At 41.6% G+C, this 24410-nt stretch overlaps 1 protein-coding gene across 1 annotated transcript in view; it reads right to left on the minus strand.

The window, feature by feature from the left end:
- The window catches only part of LRPPRC (leucine rich pentatricopeptide repeat containing), a 170492-nt gene extending 146499 nt beyond the window's left edge, over positions 1 to 23993 (minus strand). Inside the window, exons 1-2 of the mRNA XM_065401034.1 lie at positions 23869 to 23993; positions 4360 to 4565 (exon numbers count right to left, since the gene is read on the minus strand). Of these exons, the coding sequence (XP_065257106.1) occupies positions 4360 to 4565; positions 23869 to 23993 (331 nt within the window). The remainder of the gene's footprint in view (positions 1 to 4359; positions 4566 to 23868) is intronic.
- Between the last annotated feature and the right edge of the window lie 417 nt (positions 23994 to 24410).

Raw genomic sequence — 24410 nt, forward strand, 5'->3', positions numbered from 1 at the left:
AAAGTTATCATTCCAAGTCAGGGTTGAAGCTTATAGACAAAGCAGCATGTAATAATCTCACAATGCAGTTGCCTCTAATTTAGGCATTTTCTTCACAGAGAGAATTTCATTTTTAGCAGTGATGATCTAGTACCTTGCATCAGCATTAAATTCACTTGGGGGGCGAGGGGGGAGAGAGGAATCTATAATCTTTTTGAGTTTGCCTTTTCATTTACTCAGTTTGTTATTTTGTTGCTATGTTATTGTTTAAACGACTTAATCTCCAATTTTTGTTCATAAAGCAAGCTGAATGAAGTTTATGGCTGTATAAATTGAAGATGCTGACAAATATGGATTCTTATTCACTAAGCGTATGTCTGAATGACTCATGCCACACTAAATTTCTTCTATTATTATGAATTGAAAAGTGAAGATTTAGGGGGAAATGTTAAATTTAAGTAAAAAATATGTACAACTAAAACGTTATAAAGCTACAATAAATTAAATCTAGAACCTAAAAATCTTGACAGTGTCCTTTTGAAATACACACATGAAACTTTTGTCACAATTTTGTTTTTTGTTAAACAGGACATCTAGGAAAAATTAGGTGACAGTATTTCATAATTACACTGAAAAATAATGCTTTCCACCAGAATGCAAGGATGCTGTACAGTTACCAAGTCAACCATCTGGTAGTTTCAGTAATATAAGATATACAAGTCCCTGAACTCAGACTGGCTACTGCCCTGAATTCTTCCATCCATACATGAACAAACATTGCCACTTCATCTTCTCATTGTATACTGCTGATAGAGAAAAAACTTTTGGACAAATATTTTTGAGACATGGTTGCAGAATATTAGCAAGATACTTCAGAATGAGCTGACATCATACCAACTTGAACAACCAATACATCCTGAGATGATTAACATTTGGTTTTTCACCCTCAGCATCCATTTGTCCCAAGACAGAATTGTTAGCTTGTTAACAAGGTTACTCAAGTATCATCTAAATATGAATATGGTGATTACTCTGTACATTGGTCTACAGTTTGGGAAAGGAGCCTGTGACAAGGTCTACCTCTAGAGTTCCTCCAACTCTAATACTCAGCCCCAGGGGTACAAGAGAAAAATAACCACAACCGGTCTGGCTTTCTTGGGCGGACCAGTGGGGCAGGGTGTAGCAGGACCCCTGCAAGAGAAGGATTAAGAGAGGGAAGGGGTACAGTGCACTCAGGACTTCATAAGCAAGCAAACTGCAAACTCTAATTTTACAAGAAATCTTCAAGTCTCTTTGAAAAGTCTACCTACTTTAAAGCAGCATGTACCTATACCCCTTTCCTAGTGTACCACCTTAATAGAGAGGCCTCATTACATCAGATGGACTACTCCTGTGACAGAAAGTAAGTGCTGCATTAGAGCATCAGATACAGAAAATAAAATATAGGAGAGACAATAATTGCTGTTCGTGATGGGCTGGGTTTTTTGGTGTGCATGGGTTATATTATGGTTTTGTTAATACTGTCAAACAGAAGCAGGCCTCTACTCGACACTGAAGAATAACCAAATTCTTGAGCTAGTCATGCAACTCACAAAAATGCCATTAATGCTTTATAATGTAAATTAGTCACCATAAATTATGTACAGGAACTGTAAAAAAGGAAGTATAAAATAGAATAAAATAACTACAAGATAAAACAATTAATCCCTTGCAGCATAAGAAGAAATCCCTTTTAGATGGATGGAGTCTAAACCCACACCTTGAGAGATTTTTTTTAAAGTGTCCATGTGTACAAGATGCTACATCACTACTGACTGCAAACAATGTTTATGGGAAAGGAACACTAATGCAGACAAGCTATTCACAGGTAGGAAAGGAGGACAGAGAATCAAGACAGGTGGGAAGGGAGAATGGAAGAGAGGTGAGGAGAAAAAGGGAAAATGAGAATGAAAGTCCAATCTTAATAAAGGCAGAAATGTGAACTGGAAAGAGAAGACAAAAGACAAAGAACGAGAAAGCAGGCACAAATCAAACACAGGAGAAGAAAGATAATGCATCAGCGCAACCCCCAGATGGAGATGTCCGACATTGGTTCAAACCTTGACCAGTTTCAAATCCTAGTCTACTCTTTTATAAAAACTGGGGCAAACTGCACCAGTGCAATTCAAGTGTAAACGAGTGGCTTGAGCTACTTCATGCCAACTTTCAAGCTATTCTTTCTATCAAAGGAGGAGTATCTGATGTTGCAGGACAAATAATGCAAGCTTAAAGATATTAGCAATGGGGAACTTATTTACACAGCCAAACTAAAACCCTCAGTTTGTATCTGTAATTAATCTGCTCATTAGAATAACTAATCAAAGATCAAAAAGAAATAACTTGTGCTTGAGACCGAGGACTTAGAACCCTTGACTGAAAAACAGTACTCTTCTAGTGGGGAAGATCTTTCTTGATAAGGCTGTTCTGATCCTAACCTTGAATGAATAGGCTGGATCCTGTTCAAGAAGGATTCTGCATTCACTTCAATTGAGAGGACTGGACCCTATAGAAACCAATGATAATATCTGAGTTCTTGACAGAACTGAAAGGGACGATTCCTAAACTGGCCTCAGCCACTTAATTACTGCAATAACATGACTTTTCAAGGAGAGAGGGGACACCCAGAGAAAAGACAAAATTAAAGCTCAGACCAAAAAAAAAAAAAAAAAAAAAAAAAGTACTAAAAAAAAGATAGCTAGAAAATATTAATGAGAGAAGGAAAAGAATCGAGCCCCTAGGTATGTTAACAGTTATCTGCAAAACCATGCGTGTTCGATGTCCTCAAAAAACTTCCTGTGGGAGCATTCAATAGTGAAAGCAGTTTAACTTTAAAATAAATAAACCCACTTTTGGGAAAGGAGGATGAAGAAAACTTTTGAAACTTAACTTGTTTGGAGCATTCACCACAATAATCTAGTTACAGGGGAATCTGGGATAATCTCAGTTTTTTTTCCTTTTCAGTTCACCTTCAGCAAAAACCAGCATTTTAAAGATACAGTGTCGTTCCTTATAGCCACATTTTACATGTGCTGTACAGAGAAAAAACGACAATCTCTGTTCCAGTTTTATAACCAAGCTTAGATATGACACAGTGAAAGATGATGTTCAGCAAAGGGAAAGATAGCTTGTTGCTCTGATGTACGTAAAATAGTACAGGCAACTCATTCGGAGATAATAAAAGCACACTGAACATCTGCCTGAACTAGCACCAGATTTTTCTGCTACCCCCCTCTACCACAATAGTGGAAGAGTGAAGGTTTGTTGCTTTATCTTGGTCACTGGTCTCTTACATACAAGTTAATACAGTAACTCCTCACTTAACGTTGCAGTTATGTTCCTGAAAAATGCGACTTTAAGCGAAATGATGTTAAGCGAATCCAATTTCCCCATAAGAATTAATGTACATGGGGGGGGGGGGTACGTTCCAGGGAAATTTTTTTCACCAGACAAAAAAATTTTTATTTATATATATATATACATATATATATATATACACATACATACACACACACACACACACACATACATACACACACACACACACACACACACACATATATACATTTTAAACAAACAATGTAATACTGTTCACAGCTATGATGATTGTGGAGTTAGAGGGTGGAAGAGGGTGGGTTATTTCCCAGGGAATGCCTTGCTGCTAAATGATGAACTAGCACTCAGCTGAGCCCTCAAGGGTTAACACATTGTTGTTAATGTAGCCTCTCATCAAGGCAGCACGAACAGGAAGGAGGGGAGACAGCATAGCAGACAGAGACAGACACACACCTTGTGTGTGGGAGAGAGAGATGCACACTGCCCCTTTAAGTAAGCTGACCCACTCTTAAGTGCATTGTCTTTTTAAGTGGATCAGGAAGTTGAGACAGCAGCTGCTGCCCCAGGCTCTCTCTGTCTCTCTCCGTCCCTGTCCCCACCCTGCTCTATATGGAGAAGAAGGGGTAAGCAGGGGGTAGGGGGACACCCTGACATTACCCTCCCCCCTGCCCCCGCACAGCAAGCAGGAGGCTCGGGGAGCAGCTCCAAGGCAGAGAGCAGGAGCAGCACATGGCAGTGGCGGGAGGGATAGTTGCAATTGCTAGCCTGCTGGCAGCTGCTGCACAGGAAACTTCGGGGCGCTGATAGGGGGGCTGCTGGTACACCCTGGTTCCAAGCCCCCACCAGCTAGCTGGAACAGGCGGCTCTTCCTGCAAGCAGTGGACAAAGCAGGCGGCTGCCAGACGTTAGAAGGGAGCATTGCACATCTTTAAACGAGCATGTTAAACGAGCATGACAAAAACTTTAAAATGAAATGTCAACTTAGCATACAACGAAAAGCAGTTTTACCTGTTCTGCACATGTCATCGAAGATTCTTAGTAGACTAGTTCTAGTAATGCGGCCAGTTTTTCTGACAGAGCTATCCAGTTTATTTAAGGCCCAGTCAAAAAGCTGTGATTGCTTATTCTGAATACCCAAAACAGGTTCTCCTTGAACTTTCCCCTTTTGATGAGGTGCAACTGCAAAGAGCCTCGCTTGGTAGATCAGATGTGTGCTAAACAAAAACAAAAGCCAGTTATGTCAGTTAATGAGCAAAGGATCTATTGACACTTAAAAACCTCCTTCCACAAAATGTTAATTCCCCTCTACTAACATCCCCCACCCCACCCCAAAAAAAGCCAAAACCTTTTACAGATGACATTCAATGCTGATTTAAACCAAAGTAGGCAGACTATTGTATCGTTTCAAGAAGGGGTGGGTGGGTGGGAAGTCAACTAAGAAATGCATAAAACTGTATATTTCTCATATTGTCAAATGTCTGCTTATTTGGGGCGTCAGGCTAAACTGATTATAGCTTTGCCTAAAAAATGGTTCAAATGGTATTTTTGTAAAACAAAAGTTTTGAAGCAAGGAATACGATTTCCCCAATAGTTGTAGACAACTCTTCTGAAGAGCAATAAATGAGGCAGCAAGCAACAATAACTTTTATAACCAGTTTAAAGTACTAACAAAGAGGGCTGAACAATGTAAAGATTATAAACCTAGAAGATATTTTTTCATCTTATAAAATTACACTATTACATCAGAGATATGGGGGAAGGGATAGCTCAGTGGGTTGAGCATTGGCCTGCTAAACCCTGGGTTGTGAGTTCAATCCTTGAGGGGACCATTTAGGGATATGGGGCAAAAATCTGTCTGGGGATTGGTCCTGCTTTGAGCAGGGGGTTGGGACTAGATGACCTCCAGAGGTTCCTTCCAACCCTGATATTCTATAAATGGATATAAAAGACTTACTATGCTGTTTTAAAACACATTGTAGCAACCATCAAAGATTTTTTTAAATTTATTTCCACAGCACTAAGGACTAGGGAAATATGACAACTATAAAAAATTCTTCATAAAATTTCTTAACTGTTAGAAATTCTTGTTCTGGAATCAGAATGGTCCACACAGAGTTAATCAGGAACAGCTATTATGCTTTAAATTCACACCCTACCTTAATCCACACTAACTTTCAAGTGTAGATAAACCCTGAATTATCGTTAGGGCCCTACCAATTTCACAGACATGAAAATCATGTCACTGACTGATAAATCTGGTCTTGTGTGCTTTACCCTATACTGCACAGACGGTCACAAGGGAGACCAGCATTTCTCAAATTGGGGGTCCTGACCCAAAAGGGAGTTGCAGGGGGGTCGCAAGGTGATTTTAGGGGAGTCACGGTATTGCCACCTTTACTTCCGTGCTGCCTTCAGAACTGGGTGGCCAGAGAGCAGTGGCTGTCGGCCGGGCACCCAGCTCTGAAGGCAGCACCCCACTAGCCGCAGTGCAGAAGTAAGGGTGGCAATACCATGTCATCCTTACTTCTGCGCTGCTGCTAGCGCTGCTGCCTCCAGAGCTGGGCTCCCAGCCAGCAGCCGCCACTCTCCAGCTGCCCAGCTCTGAAGGAAGCACCACCGTCAGCAGAAGCAAAGAAGTAAGGGTAGCAGTACCACACACCCCTCCCCAAAATAACCTTGTGACCCCACACACAACTCCTTTTTGGGTCAAGACCCCTACAATTACAACACCATGAAATTTCAGATTTAAATAGCTGGAATCATGAAGTTTACTATTTTTAAAATCCTATGACCGTGAAGTTGACCAAAATGGACTGTGAATTTGGTAGGGCCCTAATTATATTGATGTGGTCCACAGTCAATATACAGACAAAAGTATGCACTGAACTGTACTCGGCAGGTCCTCATTGTGTGCATATGTTTTCTGAAGTGTGCGCTAAAGTCATTCTTGCAGCTACGCAGATTGGCCCAGATCATCCTCCTCTAGATCCCTTGCACAGAGGGGAAAAAAAACAAAGATTCTGCATACTGAGAGAAGAGGGGCTCACTGGCATCTACAACTCTGGCCCCTCCCTCTAAACCCTGCAAAAAGCACTCTTGGGTCCAAAGTGATAACTGGGCAGGCCAGGCACACCAGGAACTTTGGGTGAAAGAGGCAACACAGACAGAGGTGCAATATCTTTTCTGACGTGCCCCTCCACAAAGGGGTCTTGGTGGCAACCTGAGAGAGACTTTGGAAAGCCAGCTTGACTGTAAACAACATTTGAGGAGCAAGGGACAGTGCAGTTCCACCAGGTTTGTGGACAAGCCATGTGTCATTTTCCAGGAAAATTCCACCCAACAAAAGGGACAGTGTGAGGAATCTCTTTGAGGAACCCCTCTTGAGCACCCACCTGCAGATTTTTTCCACAGGCAGGATGATTTAACACTATAAATTGGAGTGGAGGCAGGGGGGAGGAAAGACTGTCAAAAAAAGTGTTTACTTTTAAATCCACACAGAAAAACAATTTTTAAATTCATCAATGTTTGGGAGGTGAAGCTCTTAAAGTTGTCCTCCTACCACCAGACTGCACAGTTTTATACAGTTGATGGGGCCACAATGCAATTAGTGCTATATCAATTCACACCATCTTAGTAATGACGTTTGCATACAGTCAAAAGAAATATCTGAAATCAATTCTTTTGAGCTAAAAGGAAAAAAGGTCCTATGCATTTGTGACCATATCTAGATTTCACTGATTTAAAACTAACTAAAGTCAGTCGCGTTTGGGAGAAATAAGATTGCAAAATATTTTCAGAGTTAGACAAGAGGAATAACAGTACAATAAAGCCTTTTTTTTTTTTTTGGTTTGTTTGTTTGTTTATTTCAACCCTTAAAATGACTAATCATCCTAGGAGCACAGTTTTCTGCCCAGGCAGCTTATTTATCATGACCTATTTGCCAGACAACAATCATAAGCCATTACATTTTTAGTCTCACCCCGAGCTCTTTTCCAGATCTACCTGTACATAAGGACACAAACAACAAAGGAAAATGGTATGCACTAGTAGCTTGAAATGCTACCTGAAAGTTTGACACACTACTTCAAGTCAAGGTTGATATCATGAGTGACCATACTCTTCACAAGCAGCAACATAAAAGTATACTATCATCCTAATGCACAAGGATTTATGCTTGCAACTTCCATTAGCATTAATGGGAGATGCACAAGTAAGGTTTTGTCTACAGTACCCACCTTTTAGCGACACAGCTGTGCCATTACAGCCGTGCTATAGAGAGCTCTCCTGCCGACAAAAAAACTTCCACTCCCAACGAGCGGCAGCACCTTTGTCGGCAGGAGAGCTGTCCTGCCAACATAGAGCTGTTCATCCCGGTGCTTTTCGTCTGTAAAACTTTTGTCGTTCCAGCATGTGTTTTTTTAATACGCCTGAACAACAAAAGTTTTGCTGACGAAGTTCCAGAGAAGACAAAGCCTATGTCTCTGTTCCTCGATATAAGAACATAAATCTTAGTTTCAATTCTAATAAAATCCGGTCATCATTCTGCAAGGATACTGACCTAACAGTACATATACTGAAAAGTTAAATACATTAACTCTTATGCCAGACAGCTCATCCATGCCTGCAAATATTTTGTATCTACATTTCATATCTACAGTTTATACGAGTGGTCCCCAAACTTTTCATGGTCACACTCCCTCCCCCCAGAGCTGGGGGTCAGGAGCCGGGGGATGGGGGAAAATGTGGACAGGGACAAGGGGACCGCAGCTGGGGCCAGGCGTGGGACCGGGAGTCGGGGAAATGGCTGGGAGTGGAGCAGAGCTGGGTGGCGCTCCCGCCCCACCCCCCTGAACAGGGCTGCGCCCCAGAGTTTAGGAACCTCTGGTTTATACATTGCCTTTGCAAACAAACAATCTTATCAAGGATCCTTGCATTTAAAAAGCAGCTAGCACTTTACAGCATTTCTATAGCATCAAGGAAGATTAAACTTGACATATCTGCAGTAGAGTTTTGCATACTACCAACTGTCAAATTTAGAACTCAGATCTGCCATAAAATGAAGTATATAATTGATTACTAAACTATCCTTGCTCAAAATTTAGCCTGGTGGTCCATTTTTTAAATAAGGGAAAACCCAAGACTTGGCACAAGTCTGACCTAGTATAAAGCAGTATACATTGCTTCTGTAGTCAGAAATGCAATTAGTACATTTGGCTGACAGACACAGGCTTATAAACGTTGCAAAAAAATCGAAGTATTTATTTACAGCCATGTTCAGACATTAACTCATCAATTTAAAAATTGCACAAATTTGAACCTTTTAGGCAGCAGAGGATGGACCCCATTACTCCTCGGGGAATTTTGCGTCATTGCGTTTCATGGCCCCCGCCGATGTCTTTGCTTACCCGCAGAAAAATTACTTCTGACGGGGAAGCAAAGGGAAGCCCAAAGAGCAGTCATGTGCCCACTCCCTGGCAGTGCACTCGTCAGAGAGAGACAGAGTGCGTGCGCGCGCGAGACTCTGTCCCTCTTGCTCGCTATTGCAGGACACTCAGCGTGGAGGGACAGGGCTTTGGGGTATTTCTGAAGGGGTAGGCGTGAGACAGGCTCTGTTCCCTCAGGCAGAGGAGAATGTAGCAGCCTGCCTGCTTATTGAATTCCCACAGGAGTATAAAACAGGTATAAAATTTTAAGGCTCCTTTACATTGCCAGAGTGGTGTAAACGAGCCTTATTGTAAAGGACAGCATGGCCTTATAAATGCTTATGGTGCTTTAGTGATTAGAACTGGTCTAAATTTTTGGACTGAAAAAAGTGTCCTATCAAAATGTGCTCCATGAACTATTTGCTACTGACGTTTTTGGAGATGGTCAGTAGCCAGTATAAATTGTGAGTTTGAGTCCCTAGCCCTCACTTGCTCTTCAGTTGCTTATGATGTAACACTGAGCATATGGCTGCATATATTTGTTGACTAATAATTAGAAGGGTCAATACTAGCTACATTACTATTACCCAGAGGGAGTTTGGGGATTTCCTCCAATGCTCCCCACTCCTGTTGTACATCCATTGTATTATAGTTTAAATAAATTGCCAAAATAACTGAAACTAGCTGGATTAGACTGCATTATTTTGACAACAAAATATGCAGAATTTTGCAAAATATTGTTCACGGAATTTTTAATATTTTTGTGCAGAACTTTTAATTTTTTGGCACAGAATTTCCCAGGAGTAACCCATTCACCTCAAATAAAGTATTCTTACACTGGGCTGACTATACTTTTTTTTTTTTTTAATTATTGCATCTGAGATCATAGAAAGAGGAACAGTTACACAGGAATCAGAGTGTGTCAAATGTTATCACAGATAAAAAATAAAATTAAAACTCACTAGGTTATAAACAACTCACTACACAGGAAAGCTTAGTTTGATCTTTTTTACAAGTTAATATTTAGCACAGCGATTACAAATTCTTAGTAAATCTTCCTTCTAGGGCTGTCAATTACAGTTAACAAGTGATTAACTCAAAAATTATTTTTTTAATCAACTTAAATCGTGATTAATCACAGTTGTAATCACACAGATAATGTTTTCACCCCTCAGCTAATTTATAAGTATTTTTTGATTTTTCTACATTTTCAAATATATTGATTTCAATTACAATACAGAATACAAAGTATTCAGTGTTCACTTTATATTATTTTGATAAATACTTGCACTGTAAAAAAAGAAACAAAATAGCATTTTTCAATTCACCTCATACAAGTACTGTAGTGCAACCTCATTACCGAGGAAGTGCAACTTACAAATGCAGATGTTTTTGTTATATAACTGCACTCAAAAACAAAACAATGTAAAACTTTAGAACCTACAGATCCACTCAACCCTACTACTTGTTCAGCCAATTGCTAAGACAAACAAGTTTGTTTATATTTATGGAAGATAATGCTGCCCGCTTCTGATTTACAATGTCACCTGAAAGTGAGAACGGGTGTTTGTATGGCACCATTGTAGCTGGTATTGCAAGGTATTTACGTGCCAGATATGCTAAACATTCATATGCCCCTTCATGCTTCAGCCACCATTCCAGAGGACATGCTTCCATGCTGATGATGCTCGTTGAAAAAGTCTTGATTAAATTTGTGACCGAACTCCTTGGGGGAGAATTGTATGTCTACAGCTCTGTGTTTTACCCGCATTCTGCCATATATTTCATGTTATAGCAGTCTTGGATGACAACCCCACACATGCTGTTCAACTTAAGAACACTTTCACCGCAGATTTAACAAAATGTAAAGAAGGTACCAATGTGAGATTTCTAAAGTTAACTACAGCACTTGACCCAAGGTTTAAGAATCTGAGGTGCCTTCCAAAATCTGAGAGGGATGAGGTGTAGAACATGCTGTTGGAAGTCTTAAAAGAGCAACACTCGGATGCAGAAACTACAAACCCCAAACCACCAAAAAAGAAAATCAACCTTCTGTTGGTGGCATCTGACTCAGATGAAGAAAACGAATGTGCATCAGTCTGCACTGCTTTGGATCGTTATCGAACAGAACCCGTCATCAGCATGGAAGCATGTCCTCTGGAATGGTGGCCAAAGCATGCAGGGGCATACGAATGTTTAGCAATACATTGCAAATACCTTGCAACTCCGTCTACAACAGTGCCATGCGAACAATAAAGAGATTGCACTACAGTACTTGCATGAGGTGAATTGAAAAATACGATTTCTTTTGTTTATCTTTTTTACAGTGCCAATATTTGTAATCAAATAGAATATAAAATGAGCATTGTACACTTTGTATTGTGTTGTAATTGAAATCAATAGATCTGAAAATGCTGAAAACATCCAAAAATACATAATAAATGGTATTCTATTATGAACAGTGTGATTAAATCTGCGATTAATCGTGATTTTTAAAAAATCTCGTGATTAACTGTGATTCTTTTTTTAATCACTTGATAGCCCTACTTCCTGTACACCCAACTAATCTTTATTATAAATACCAATACATAATGCCAACAAGATAGAAATATGATAATGTGAAATTTAGACCTAATTGGGAAATTAGTGGTTCAGTCAGAATTAAGATAAGCTTTTCCCACACACTACAGAGATGTGCCCCTGCAGGGAGGTTTGTATTTCACTTAGATAAGGCAGGATACTACCTGCAAAGAGAGCAATTTTATATTCTTTATTATGGATTGTGGTGCTTTAAATTTCTGACAGAATATCTGAAAGCTACTACAAGTTCTGTTCGGTTATCCCCAAAGTGACAATGAACATCATTATCCCTGTAAAAGAACTAAGTCTCTGATGAGAGGACATGAAAATAAAAAATGCACATGAAGAATAATAGGACAGTTTAGTGCAGGCTATACATTAAAGTCTGAAATTAAGTTTCTCCAGTAATATCCTAATGCTAGCAGGCTACTTTTATCCTTTGGTTTAATGCAATATTAGTGTTCTACCTATTATGATTTGTGTCCATTCCTGGGACAGAGCCAAATTGGTGTGAACTGGTAGTAACTAAGCTAATAGTTTGACTAGATAAATTATATTGATCAGTACATTCTATGGTCTTCTGGATTTTTAATCATTTGTACATACAGTTATGCTGGCCTCCAAAACCGGAACTGGCCAATTTTCCCCATTCAAGGAAATAATAGAAGATTTTGAACGATTTGAAGCACTAAGCTCCTGAAAAGATATACAGAACTTCTTTCGAAAGCCACCCAGACCTAGAGATTTGTCACTTGAAAGGGTTTCTTAGTGTTCTGAACTAATGTGCGATTTTTAAGTTCTCCAAAAAAGTATATATTTGCACTATAAAAGGAGTTGCTGAGGGTTAAAGTTTTTTTGTAGACCTAAAACGGTTCTCTTGATTCACCATCAGTTTATTTAGTTTATTTTATAACAATTGCAGGGAATGAGTGGGATGGGGTATTTTTGAAAGCATATGGCTACATTTATTTCAAATACTTAAACCACTGTTGGGTGCGTGAGAGGGACATGTTTGTCCTAGATTTGATAATGGTGATGAGTTACACTTTTAACTTATTCAGCTTGAACTTTTCAGATGCACTATTACTGATTTTTTCCTGTAATTCTCATAACTGCTCTACAGCATAAAACAGGTTCATTAGTGTACATACCTTCAACTAAAATGACTGAAAGGTATAAGTTAGTTTTGCATGAATCATGACTGTGGTACTAAATGCTTTTGCCAAAGTCTTTTTCCACCAATCTGACCCTATCACCACCCCCACTCCTCCGAATCCTTCAATAGTTCTGTCTCTTAATATAAAAATACAAGTTTCTCATTCTCATCTGCAAGACCCTTTGCAGTCCTGCTACCATCAAAACATTTGCTCTCTTGTTCTCTTTCTCTAATCCCCTTTTCTTTATTGCTCCCTTGGCTTCTCTTTCCTTCAGTTTTGGCTGCATGACTTTTTCGTCTTGTCACATATGCTTGGGACAGCTTTGATAACACTGCTCTACAGTCAAAATGCTTCTGAAATAAATGTAGTCAAACTTTACTAATTCTGGGACACTGAGAACGAAAATGGTTAAAATTGTTGATTGGCTCTAGTTTTCAAGATATGCTATTGGGTCAGTATATACGACCCTTGACTTGGGAATGGCGGAGGATAAGTGAGTTATAAAGGGAAGGGATCTCAATTTAAACCAGAAATGACTAAAATACATCTTTGACTGGATCTATGAATAAATCTATGACTGGGTTTGGACAGTACTTGCTTTTTAGGCAAAACAATGAATGATGCAATCTGAAGCTGGTATTGCGTCATACATGATATGAATTGCATCATGTTATTCCTAGAAGTCATGGATGATGCAATCATAACGAAGCTTACATCACTCTGCTGAACAAATTGCCCTATATCAGCTCTAGAAATCATACAGTGTCGTGCTCTCTTATTTGTCAGTGTTTGATTTTGCAAAGGGACACATTTCTGTTTAGCCAAAGTGAGCAGAGATGCCTTGTACTTGTGTGAACAGTGCAGATAACTTCTGCTATGTTTGTGGTGAAGTGACTTTTGCATCACAAAAGCGCAGTATAACCACTATGGTTAAGAAAGCCTATCACCTTTATTTTGGCTGCAAAATTGGAGATCAGGACAAGAGGTGAGCCCCACACATATGCTGCAACACTTGTGCAACAAATCTTCGCCAGTGGTTGAACAGGAAAAGGAAATCTATGCCTTTTGCAGTGCCAATGATTTGGAGAGTGTCAACAGATCATACCAGCAATTGTTACTTATGCATGGTGCCTCCAGTTGGGAAAGGTGTGTCAAAGAAGAAAAAGTGGACTGTGCATTATCCAAACATTCCATCAGCTATACGCCCAGTACCCCACGGAGAAGGACTGCCGGTTCCTGATGCACCAGAATCATTCTCACTTGAGTCAGACGAGGAAGAGGAAGAGGATGAAACTTCTGGTCCTGAACCATCAATGTCACAGGACCCACATTTTCTCCCATCCTCCTCCTCTGAACCACACCTCATAACACAAGGTGAACTGAATGACCTTGTCAGGGATTTGGAACTACCCAAGAGTAAGGCAGAGCTGTTGGGCTCCAGACTACAGCAGTGGAATCTCCTGGCAGGTGATGTTAGGGTTTCCATGTTCCGTGACCGTCAAAAGGATCTTGTCCCATTCTTCTTCATGGAAGGTGATCTTGTAGCCTGCAACAACATCGATGGTGTGATGGCAGCCCTCAACATCGTTCACGATCCAGATGAGTGGAGACTGTTCACTGATTCATCGAAGACGAGTCTTAAAGCTGTTTTACTGCATAATGGCAATGTTTTGCCATCAATTCCAGTTGGTCATGCAGTCCATATGAAGGAAACCTATGACAACATGAAACAACTTTTGAGGTGCATAAACTATGACCAACATCAGTGGCAGCTTTGTGGCGATTTGAAGGCTGTTGCTCTCTTGCTTGGTCTGCAGACTGGATACACAAAGTACTGCTGTTTTCTCTGCGAATGGGATAGTCGTGCAAGAGATTCCCATTACCTCAAGAAAGATTGGCCACTCCGACAGTCATTGGAGCCTGGGAGGAAAAGTGGTCAGCATCCACCACTTGTTGAATCAAGGAAGATTTTGTTACCACCCTTACACATCAAGCTGGGTCTGATGAAGAACTTTGTCAAGGCCATTGACAAAACAAGCAGCTTTCAAGTACCTCCGTGGAAAATTTACAAGTTTAAGTGAAGCTAAGATAAAGGAAGGTGTCTTTGTTGGTCCTCAGATTCGTGAACTTCTTCGAGATGATGCATTTGACCATGCACTGCGTGGCAATGAAAAGACGGCATGGAAAGCCTTCCAGTTAGTGACAATAAATTTTCTCGGAAACAACAAGGCAGACAACTACAGGTTGTTGGTGGAAAACCTCCTCAAGGCATACAAAAGCCTTGGTTGCAACATGTCACTAAAGATACATTTTTTGCACTCTCATCTAGATTTTTTTCCACCGAACTGCGGAGCAGTGAGTGACGAGCACGGCGAGCCATTTCACCAGGACATTGCAACAATGGAGAAATGCTATCAGGGCAAATGGAGCCCATCAATGCTTGCAGACTATTGCTGGACAGTGACAAGAGATGCTCCATTTAATGAATACAAGAGACAAGCCAAGAAGCGCCGACTAGACACTGAATAGGACTAAACTATGTACAGAATAGTTTTTTGCCTTTTGTTTCATTATAAATTTTATTTATATAACCCTTTTGCTGATTTTTAAAGTGTTACATAAACAGGACAGGTGAAATATTATCATGTAAAGCAACCATAAACACATGAAAAGACCTAGGTTTACAATTTATGATTAAAACTCTGCTATCTACACAATATACATAGACATAAAATGTAAAAACAAATATCTTAGAAACAGTAGCCAGTTGTTTTAATTGTCATATTTGAATTCAGCACATCAAAATACATAATAAATAGCACATTTTATCTCTGAAGCAGACGACTTTTCAAAAATTGTAGACCAGTGTAACCTACACCACAAGGAACCTATTATTCTCCTCCACATTTCTGCTAAAATGCACAACTCTTCTGCCTCTCATCTTCAATAAACCCCACATCCTCCTCCCTGAATGTTGGCCTAGCCTTGTTTTATGTTTGCCTCACATAAAATACACCTCTATCCCGATATAACGCGACCCGATATAACACGAATTTGGATAGAATGCAGTAAAGCAGTGCTCCGGGGGGGAGGAGAGAGGGGGTTTGCGCACTCCAGCGGATCAAAGCAAGTTCGATATAATGCGGTTTCACCTATAACGCGGTAAAAAATTTTGGCTCCCGAGGACAGTGTTATATCGGGATAGAGGTGTATAAGCACTTCCATACAAGAAGTGTGTGTCATTGAGGTTTATAAAGCTCTTTAGAAAGTAATAGCACTTTTTCTTAAAAATAAAATACTAAAGCTAATGGAAATAGCATCCATTCCTGCATTAAGAGTTGTATTCATTCTGCCAACCCAAAAAGACATTTTTAATTAACTACAGAAAAACAAACGTTATACCCCTTGACATTACTGTAAGTACTAGTGTTTAGCCAAATGGTTCACAAATACATTTAAAATGTTGAGTATATACTTCAATTAGAACAAAAATTCTCCTGAATTGTATTATAATTGGCAATCTTGTCAATATGAAATCCCAGTAAATAGTTACTGTTGGCATTCACTTACAACCATAGCTACACAATTTATAGATACAGCTTAAATACAGAAGTACAAGAAAATACCAGTAAAGAAAATGGAAATTATTTATTTATATTATAGTTGCAGCTAAAGACTATATTCAGGATTGAAACCTCACTGTGGGCATTGTACAAACATAAAATGGCCCCTGTCACAGCACAATTTACAAAGTAAAATTGAGACAAAATGTAAAAAATAGTCTCAGTGTTTTGCCAATACTGGCTTTTACTATATATTGGCTGGGGAAAAGGAAATCACAACGTATTTGCTATACACTGAAAGTGAAATTGTTTCCTTGTACTTGCTTAGTGCACATCCTGGGATTAATCCACTCTCCAGTCATTTCTCATGGAAAAAGAGCACTGAATCCAATACAAGTTTTGCATGCAAAAGGAGAGCAAGATCAGGCCTCCAAGATGGTGTATACAATTGATCCAAGTCTCTAGACCAGGGATCGGCAACCTTTGGCACGCGGCCTGTAAGGGAAATCCGCTGGCGGACCAGGATGGTTTACCTGCAGCATCCGCAGGTTTGGCCGATCGCAGCTCCCACTGGCCGCGGTTCACCGTTCCAGGCCCGCATTTCCCTGACGAGCCATGTGCCACAGGTTGCCGATCCCTGCTCTAGACATTCAAATAATCTTGGAATGAAAGTTGCACTACAGGCACTTTTTTGTAACAATTTCATACAAATAGGGGAGTAAGCTGCTTGGACCGTTTTGATGTCAGCTTGAAGACATAAAAAACAGCACCAGGAAAATTGATTCCTTTATCAATGGTTAATGCCTCCTCCAAGTACCAACACTCAAACAAGCACCAATTAGCCCTTCTTCAAGAACACCCCACAAACCACCACCTTGATAACCCCACTAACCACCACATGGTCATAAACCTTCCCCATTTATGTTTTGCTTTACAGAGCCTATATCACAATACCAGCTAGGCACTTGTTTATAGAAATTAAGACACGCTTTAAGGAAAAGGTCATTTAAAAGGTCACAGTAGTGCCGCTCCAGTTGTATCTGTTTTCATGTGTAGGTACAGAACATAGACTGCATTAGTATTTTTCCATTGTCAGGAGATCAACAGCAAAGTCATCAAGTATGGATGCTTATTTTATTATATGTATCAACAGTTTGACAGTGGACCGTGAGGCATTGCTTACACTCTGACAGGCTCTGGCAGGAATGGATGAGATTGTTTCAGTGGCACTGTTCCTTCCGTTGAAAGGTTTTGTGTAACCGCTTGTTCATTCCTTACATCCTTATCATGTGGTCTCACAAGGTTCCATTCTATCACCACTCCTGGTCAGTGCACACGTGAGGCTATTAGAGTAGAGTGCTACATCTTTGGGATCACAGAGCCATTAGCATGCTTATAAAGTCTGGTAATGCTGGTTGCCAGGAAGAAGAAACTAGAGAAATTGACAGGGATTTGTGACTGCTCCATCTAGTGCTGGAGTGCATCTACCTCTTGCCAAAGTGGCTTGCAATTCTGGACTCCCAGTCAGTCATACTGGCTCATTCTGCTTCCCCAACACCCACCTCCCCAACAATCTGAAGTTGGCCTGAAGGCTCTCTTTTTCCATGATGATTCAGATTTTGCCAGTCATCCACCCCTGGCACCTGTAGGGTGAACTTCTGCATTCTTGCAATACTGTATTTGCCCACTCACTTAAAACAAGGTGTTTTTTTAATTATTACGTCAAACAACAGTTTTCCTCTAAGCATGAAGGCAGAAAAGTAGTTTGTGCCTGGGCTACTATATTTTCATTCAAGTTCTTCAAGGCTGGGCTATTTCAAGATGCATCTGGAATGGCCCTGGATGGCTATGCAGAAACTTCAATTACCACTCAGCAAGACAGGCCTTGCCAACCAAGTAGAGCAGTCAATATGTAGAACATTCTACAACCTATACTGGCTTCCTCCTCCCTTTATAATTCTGGGTGCAATTCAAAGTGGTGGCTCTAAATTCTGTACAATTTGGAACTCTGCTTTCATTAGGGACTGCCTCTCTCTTCCCATTTACTACAATGATGGCTTAGAGAAGATAAGGAATATTTTCTGAGAGCCCGCAGAGATTCAGAAACAAGAACTGGAAGTACAGCATGGTCATTAGAAAACCAAGTGTACTACTTCCATTCTTGAACAGCCTAGCAGAGACCCAGTTGGCTGATTTTCAGGGCAATACATATTTTGGCCAAGCCTTTGCCTATTTCAGTTTCTAGGGAGAAAAGCTACTTTTTTCCCTTTCTAGTGTTTATTTGGTGCCCAGATACTATAGTAACGAGAATCTTAGAAATGCATGAATTAAGGGACGTTTAAGGCAACATGTGAATTTTAAATTGGTGTCATAGGCTAAGATGTTATATAACAAGTCATTCTTTTAAAAAGTTCAGTAAGCATATGAGAGACAAGAAGTCATCTCTTCTATGCCCCTGCTTGTGCAGAATATTGCTTACTGTGTGTTTGCTAGACCTATGTCCTATCTTTAGCTATCCCAAGCAATAAAGTTGCATCAATATTCTTTGGAATAGAGAGTCCTGTGGCACCTTATAGACTAACAGAAGTATTAGAGCATAAGCTTTCGTGGGTGAATACCCACTTCGGCAGACACGTGCATCTGATGAAGTGGGTATTCACCCATGAAAGCTTATGCTCCAATACTTCTGTTAGTCTATAAGGTGCCACAGGACTTTGTCGCTTTTTACAGATCCAGACTAACACTGATACTTGACAGTCTTTGGAATCTATTGCATACTGTACTAGATCTCACTGTGAGGTTACTGTGACTTTAAATTAAAGTCTTTGGACCCAAACAAGTTTAAGATGAGTACTCGTCACCAATGTGGTGTAAAATCACACAATTTTCTTACCAAGAGGGGCCATTTCCAAAAGTTAAGGCTTGTACAGTATACAACCCAAACATGAGCTATGCTTGAGCTCAAAAAATAATCCAGAACATTGCCAGAGATGTAAGAACATTTATGAACCTAAATGGCCCCTCAGTTTTACACTTTTGCTCTTGTACCTTACATATATATATGCTGGGAATGCTGAACCCCTCTACAACAGTGACAATAAGGAAATAAACATTTCAGCAGAAATGCAGACATTTGTTTCAGGACATGAAGTCATGTGGCAACTAATGATCCATTAAATGAAAAGCTAAATAGAGTATTCCACAATCCAAGTGACTGAATTTAGCCAATCAAGAAGTAAATACAACAAAAGGAATAATACATTCCTAAATGGCTTGTTTAATTTTTTCCAACTTCAGTTTAGTTTTTAATTTCAGATACTATTTTTGTGTGTGTGAAAAACTGCTAATACAACAACTTAGTACTACATATATATTAATCTTTGCTGAGAGGTTGGGGGCCACATCAACATAATGAGGAGAGACTGGGACTGTTCAGCTTGGAAAAGAGATAATTAAGGGGGATATGATAGAGGTCTATAAAATCATGAATAGTATGGAGAAAGTAAATAAGGAAGTGTTAGTTATTCCTCATAAAAAGAACTAGGGGTCATCAATGAAATTAATAGTCAGCAGGTTTAACACGGTTCAAAACAAGAACTAGATAAATTCATGGTCCATCAAAGGCTATTATGCAGGATGGTCAGGGATGGTGTCCCTAGCCGCCCGTTTGCCAGAAGCTGTGAATGGGTGACGGGGATGGTTCACTTGATGATTACCTGTTCTGTTCATTCCCTCTGAAGGATCTGGCATTGGCCACTGTCAGAAGATAGGATACTGGGCTAGATGGACCTTTGGTCTGACCCAATATGGCTGTTCTTATGTTATGTTCACTTTTGCCCAGACTAAAGTAGTTTTATCATACTTTGCTTCCCATTTATTCTCTTCTTATAGTGTAGTCGCAAGAAGATCCTATCTTTGTAGTTCAAAGAGGTTACAAATATGGGTTTGAATCTCACACACACTTTCATCCAATAAAGCTATTCTACTGCTCTGTTATTTCTTTAACTCAAAAGTGAATACGATGTTGTAATACAATTCGGTGGGAGTGGAATCTTGACGTCCAATGTTTTTATCTAGAGGATCAATTTTTTCATTCAAGTGCTTAAAAATGGGTTGGCAGAACATGAGAGCAGGAGTGACAGCAAGCAGACTAGTCCAGTTGTGCGAGTATTTCTATGCTAATCTATTTTTTTTAATTGCTAACAGAACTTATTTAACTTTCACTTCTTAATAAAAAGAGTTCCAGGCTTTGTCGCTGGCCAAAAATGTTTTTCCCTCCACTGTACGAAAGGAAAGTTTGAGAGAAGTTCAAAACACTCCGAAAAGGCTGTCCAAAACAAAACAAAAAACTTCCAGTATTATGAAAAAATTGAGAGCCCCTGCTTTTGAACAGCTTTATCTATTACAAAAAGATCAGGAGGATGAAAGTTGAGGTAGAAGTAGCCATCACTAAGAAGTGCCTCTGAATATTCCAGTGAAGTATGATTTTAATGTGACTATGCCTATGTTTATACAACATAAAAACAGCTATACTGAGTCAGAACATTTGCTATCTAGTCCACTATCCTCTCTTACAACAGTGGCCAGTGCCAAATGCTTCAGAGGGAATGAACAGAACCGGGCAATTATCAAGTTATCCATCCCCAGGTGTCCTGTCCCAGCTTCTGGCAGTGAGAGCCTTAGGGACACCCAGAGAATGGAGTTGCATCCCTGACCATCTTCGCTAATAGCCATTAATGGACCTATCCTCCCTGAACTTGTCTATTTTTTATTTATTTTTTCAAATCCAGTTACACTTTTGGCCTTCACAAGCCCTGGCAACAAGTTCCACAGGCTACCTGTGCACTGTGTGAAGAAGTACTTCCTTATGTTTGTTTTAAAACTGCTACCTATAAATTTCACTGGGTGACCACTGGTTCTTGTGTGGTCACCCAGTGAATAACACTTCTTCACTTACTTTCTCCACATTCATGATTTTATAGACTTCTGTCATATCCCCCTATTGGGACTTGAAGATGGTTTCTATGAGCCATCCCTAAAGCTGACTTCAGGCAGTTGGATGAGAGAGATGGCAGCTGCACGAACACTGTCATCAATAGCATCATGGCGCCCTCCCCCTACCACAGCACACTGGTCTGGATCTTCCATGGGTTTCACAAAGGCCATCCCTGAGCAGCTGTAAGAAATATAGTGCCCAATCCATGCCCTTTAGGGAAATAAAACAAGGAAGCTTTCAATCCTACTGAAGAGTTTACAATTCCGAAGTCTTTGTCACAATGAGAGGACCAGACATGTTTTAGCCTTCACCTCAATGTTTCCAGTTCAACGCTCTACAAACTCAAAAAACTGGATTGACAGGAAAGTGATAAGACTGATCCTGTGCCTAAAACAGAAGCAGAGAAGGAAACTTGTGAATGGATCCCTCTTCCCCACTTCTTAAATGGTCAAAGAGTCTGCAGATGGTACATTATTCCTTGCCACTGATAAAACCTAGAAGAAAGTGTTGTTTCGCTAATAAACCCCTCTGTTGAAACCAAGTTTCGTAGTGACTGACACCACCCTACACTATTAAATATAGCTCTCTTTACCTGTGCAAAGCTGCTCCCCTTCTTGACTAAAATAATTGAGGCCAACTTAGGGAAAGCTACCCTTCCCATACAATAGAGAAAACTGCAGTACCCCTCAACTTTTAAATTTAGAAATTCAGTCCACAGATCACGCTGAGCACGACATACTGAGATCGAAGTTTCTATGGACTATTTATATCAGCACTGGAACCTGCTGATGTCCAAAGCTGCACCTTCATAGCAGAGATAATGGCTTCTTAGCTGCCTGAGAAAAAACTCAAAATGTCTAAAAGTTGCAAAGTTAGTTACTTACTTTCTGATGCAAGTGCAACATGCTGCATGGGTCTCATGGAAGCATGAGAATATGAATGTGCCTTACTGAACAGCCACATGAGAACAGTACCTTGTCTTGCATCTCTTGCTTTCCCCATTCAGTATTCATTTATGAACATCATTTGTAGTGTTATACACTGAAAACTCTTAAGGGATGCATCTGTAAGCCACATCCTCAAAGGGACTTAGCTGTTGTCATGCATATCCTTTAGGCAAGGTGCCTCTCCCCGAGGCTGCGGCAGGTCCGGAGGTGGGGGAGAGTCATCTCTCCCTGCCGCAGCACTGCTGCGAGGCTGCATAGCTTAGAGGGAATTTATGTCAGCACCTTAGCCATTTGTTGCCAGAAACGCCAGAGGGCAAAGTGGCAGCACCCACATAGCCTTTAGCTCAGTGATTAGGGCACTCACCCAGGATTCCCCTCTCTTCCTGATGAGATTTGATTTTCCCACCTCTCAGGTGAGTATCCGAACCACTGGACCACGGAGTCACACATGCTCTCTCTAGCCAATGTATATTTAATTAGTCATACAAAATGGAACAGCTCCAACAAGAGAGATTGAGAAAGACACATCAGAATACTCTAAACCCCAGAGATTGGGATACCTATCTGAAAGCGGAGACCCCTAAATTCAAATCCCTTCTTCATACCAGAAAGAGAGGGGAATTGAATCCAGATCTCCAACATCCCAATGGATTGTCCTAAGCATTAGGCTAAAAATGGTAAGGAGACCCCCTCTTACCAGCCATTTTGCATGGTATTAGGCATGCTCAGAACACCTCCTGTAGGGAAGACCTCATTGAGGCCCCCACTGGAACTTAGATGAGAGAGGTTCCCAGGCATCTAGATTGAGATGGCTGCATGCATGCTCACTAGCACAAACTTGGGCACCTTGAGGGCTTTATCAGTGGAAATTTAAGGGTTTCAGGCACCTCCAATGTGAGATGGATGCTGAACTGGGGTTTGGCAGGTATGTAGTACCTAAATGTTGACTTAGCACCTAACTCCTTTTGTGAATCTAGTCTTGTCTCTCTACTTCTTTTTGTATGGTACCTACAACGTTTTAGTGTGTTCAGAATAATAATGGAAGTTGAACTCGGATACGTGACCATCCCACCAAGTGGTGGAAGCTGGAACTACCCCAAGGGAATTAGAATATCCCCAAGAAAATCAGGAAAGAGGCAGTGTGGTTTTATGGTTAAGAATGAAAAGGGGGAAAGCCAGCTTGGGTTCTATTCCTAGCCCTGACCTGTTGCATGACCTTGGACGAATCACTTCACCTCTCCCTGCCAGCTTTCCCTTGGTCAGGCTATAAATGCGCTCTTTGGTAGGGAAGCTGCCCCCTCCTCTGTGCAGCTCCCAGCACAACAGAGCCGTATCTCGGGGGCCCTACGGTTCCTACTGTAATGGGAAGAGAGCAGTGCCAGCAGCAGCAGACCTAGTTTACTGTCCGCGTGCGACAAGCCAAGCTGCCCTGTTCAGGCCCCCGGGTCCTAAGCTTGGCTCTGGCGAAAAGGTCACCATGCAACACGTGGCCGGTCCCTCCGCCCTTGACCAGCTCTTTGCAGCCACAAAGGGGCTTGCGGAGGCTCAGGGAACCCCGGGCGGCAGCGCCCGTGAGGAGCGAGACAAGGGCTGCCCCGCCCGAAGGAAGGGACAGGGAGCGGGCACAGGGGACGCGGGATCTCGAGAGCGCTGCCCGAGGGAAGGGGCTGGGCTGCCGCGGGGCCCGGAGCGGAGGGAACCGGGGTCGCGGTCCCACGGCCCAGGAATGGGATGGGAAGAGAAGGAGGCAGAGCTGCAGGTTTGACCGGGCCCACGCGCTCCCCTCCGGGGCGCCCCAGTCCTCCCGAACGGGAGCCCCCCCCGCAGGCCGCGCCGAGCCCGGGGACTCACCTGCCAGGGGCTCCCGCCAGCCCTGCGGCGCGGGGCGAGGGGCGGTGGGCGGCTCCCCGCGGCAGCCGAAGGAGGTGGGAGTAGAAAGGCCGGAGCCGGCAGGCCAAGTTCAACAGCGCAGCCATTATCCTCACACACGCAGCGGGCAGGAGGGGCACGTGACCGCTCCAGACTCAACCACACTGAGCCTGCGGGGGGGGGGGGATGAAGGAGGACACGCCCCTCGGGCCAACCCATCTCGCAAGGAGAAACCACTAACCTCAGGGGCGTGACAGTGTCAGGCTCCCTATAATTGGCCCTAATGGTGTCAATTTTCTCTCTGTTGGTCTCTCTTTTCCCCCCCTCCCAAATGGTACAGCCCCAGCACGGTCGGCGCGCGGTAGACCTTAACCCTGGGTTAGAACAGTCCGCTGGGCCTGCCAGAAACATGCCCGAAGTTTTCTGAACCAAGGCCCAGCGGTGAAAGGCAAGCAGAGACCCTGGCAAAGGGAGGAGAAGAACGGGATGCAGAGGGAGAACACGCCGCGCTGGGCGGACGGACG

Source organism: Emys orbicularis, chromosome 3 (genome assembly GCF_028017835.1).
Source record: "Emys orbicularis isolate rEmyOrb1 chromosome 3, rEmyOrb1.hap1, whole genome shotgun sequence".
Classification (NCBI taxonomy): Eukaryota; Metazoa; Chordata; order Testudines; family Emydidae; genus Emys; species Emys orbicularis.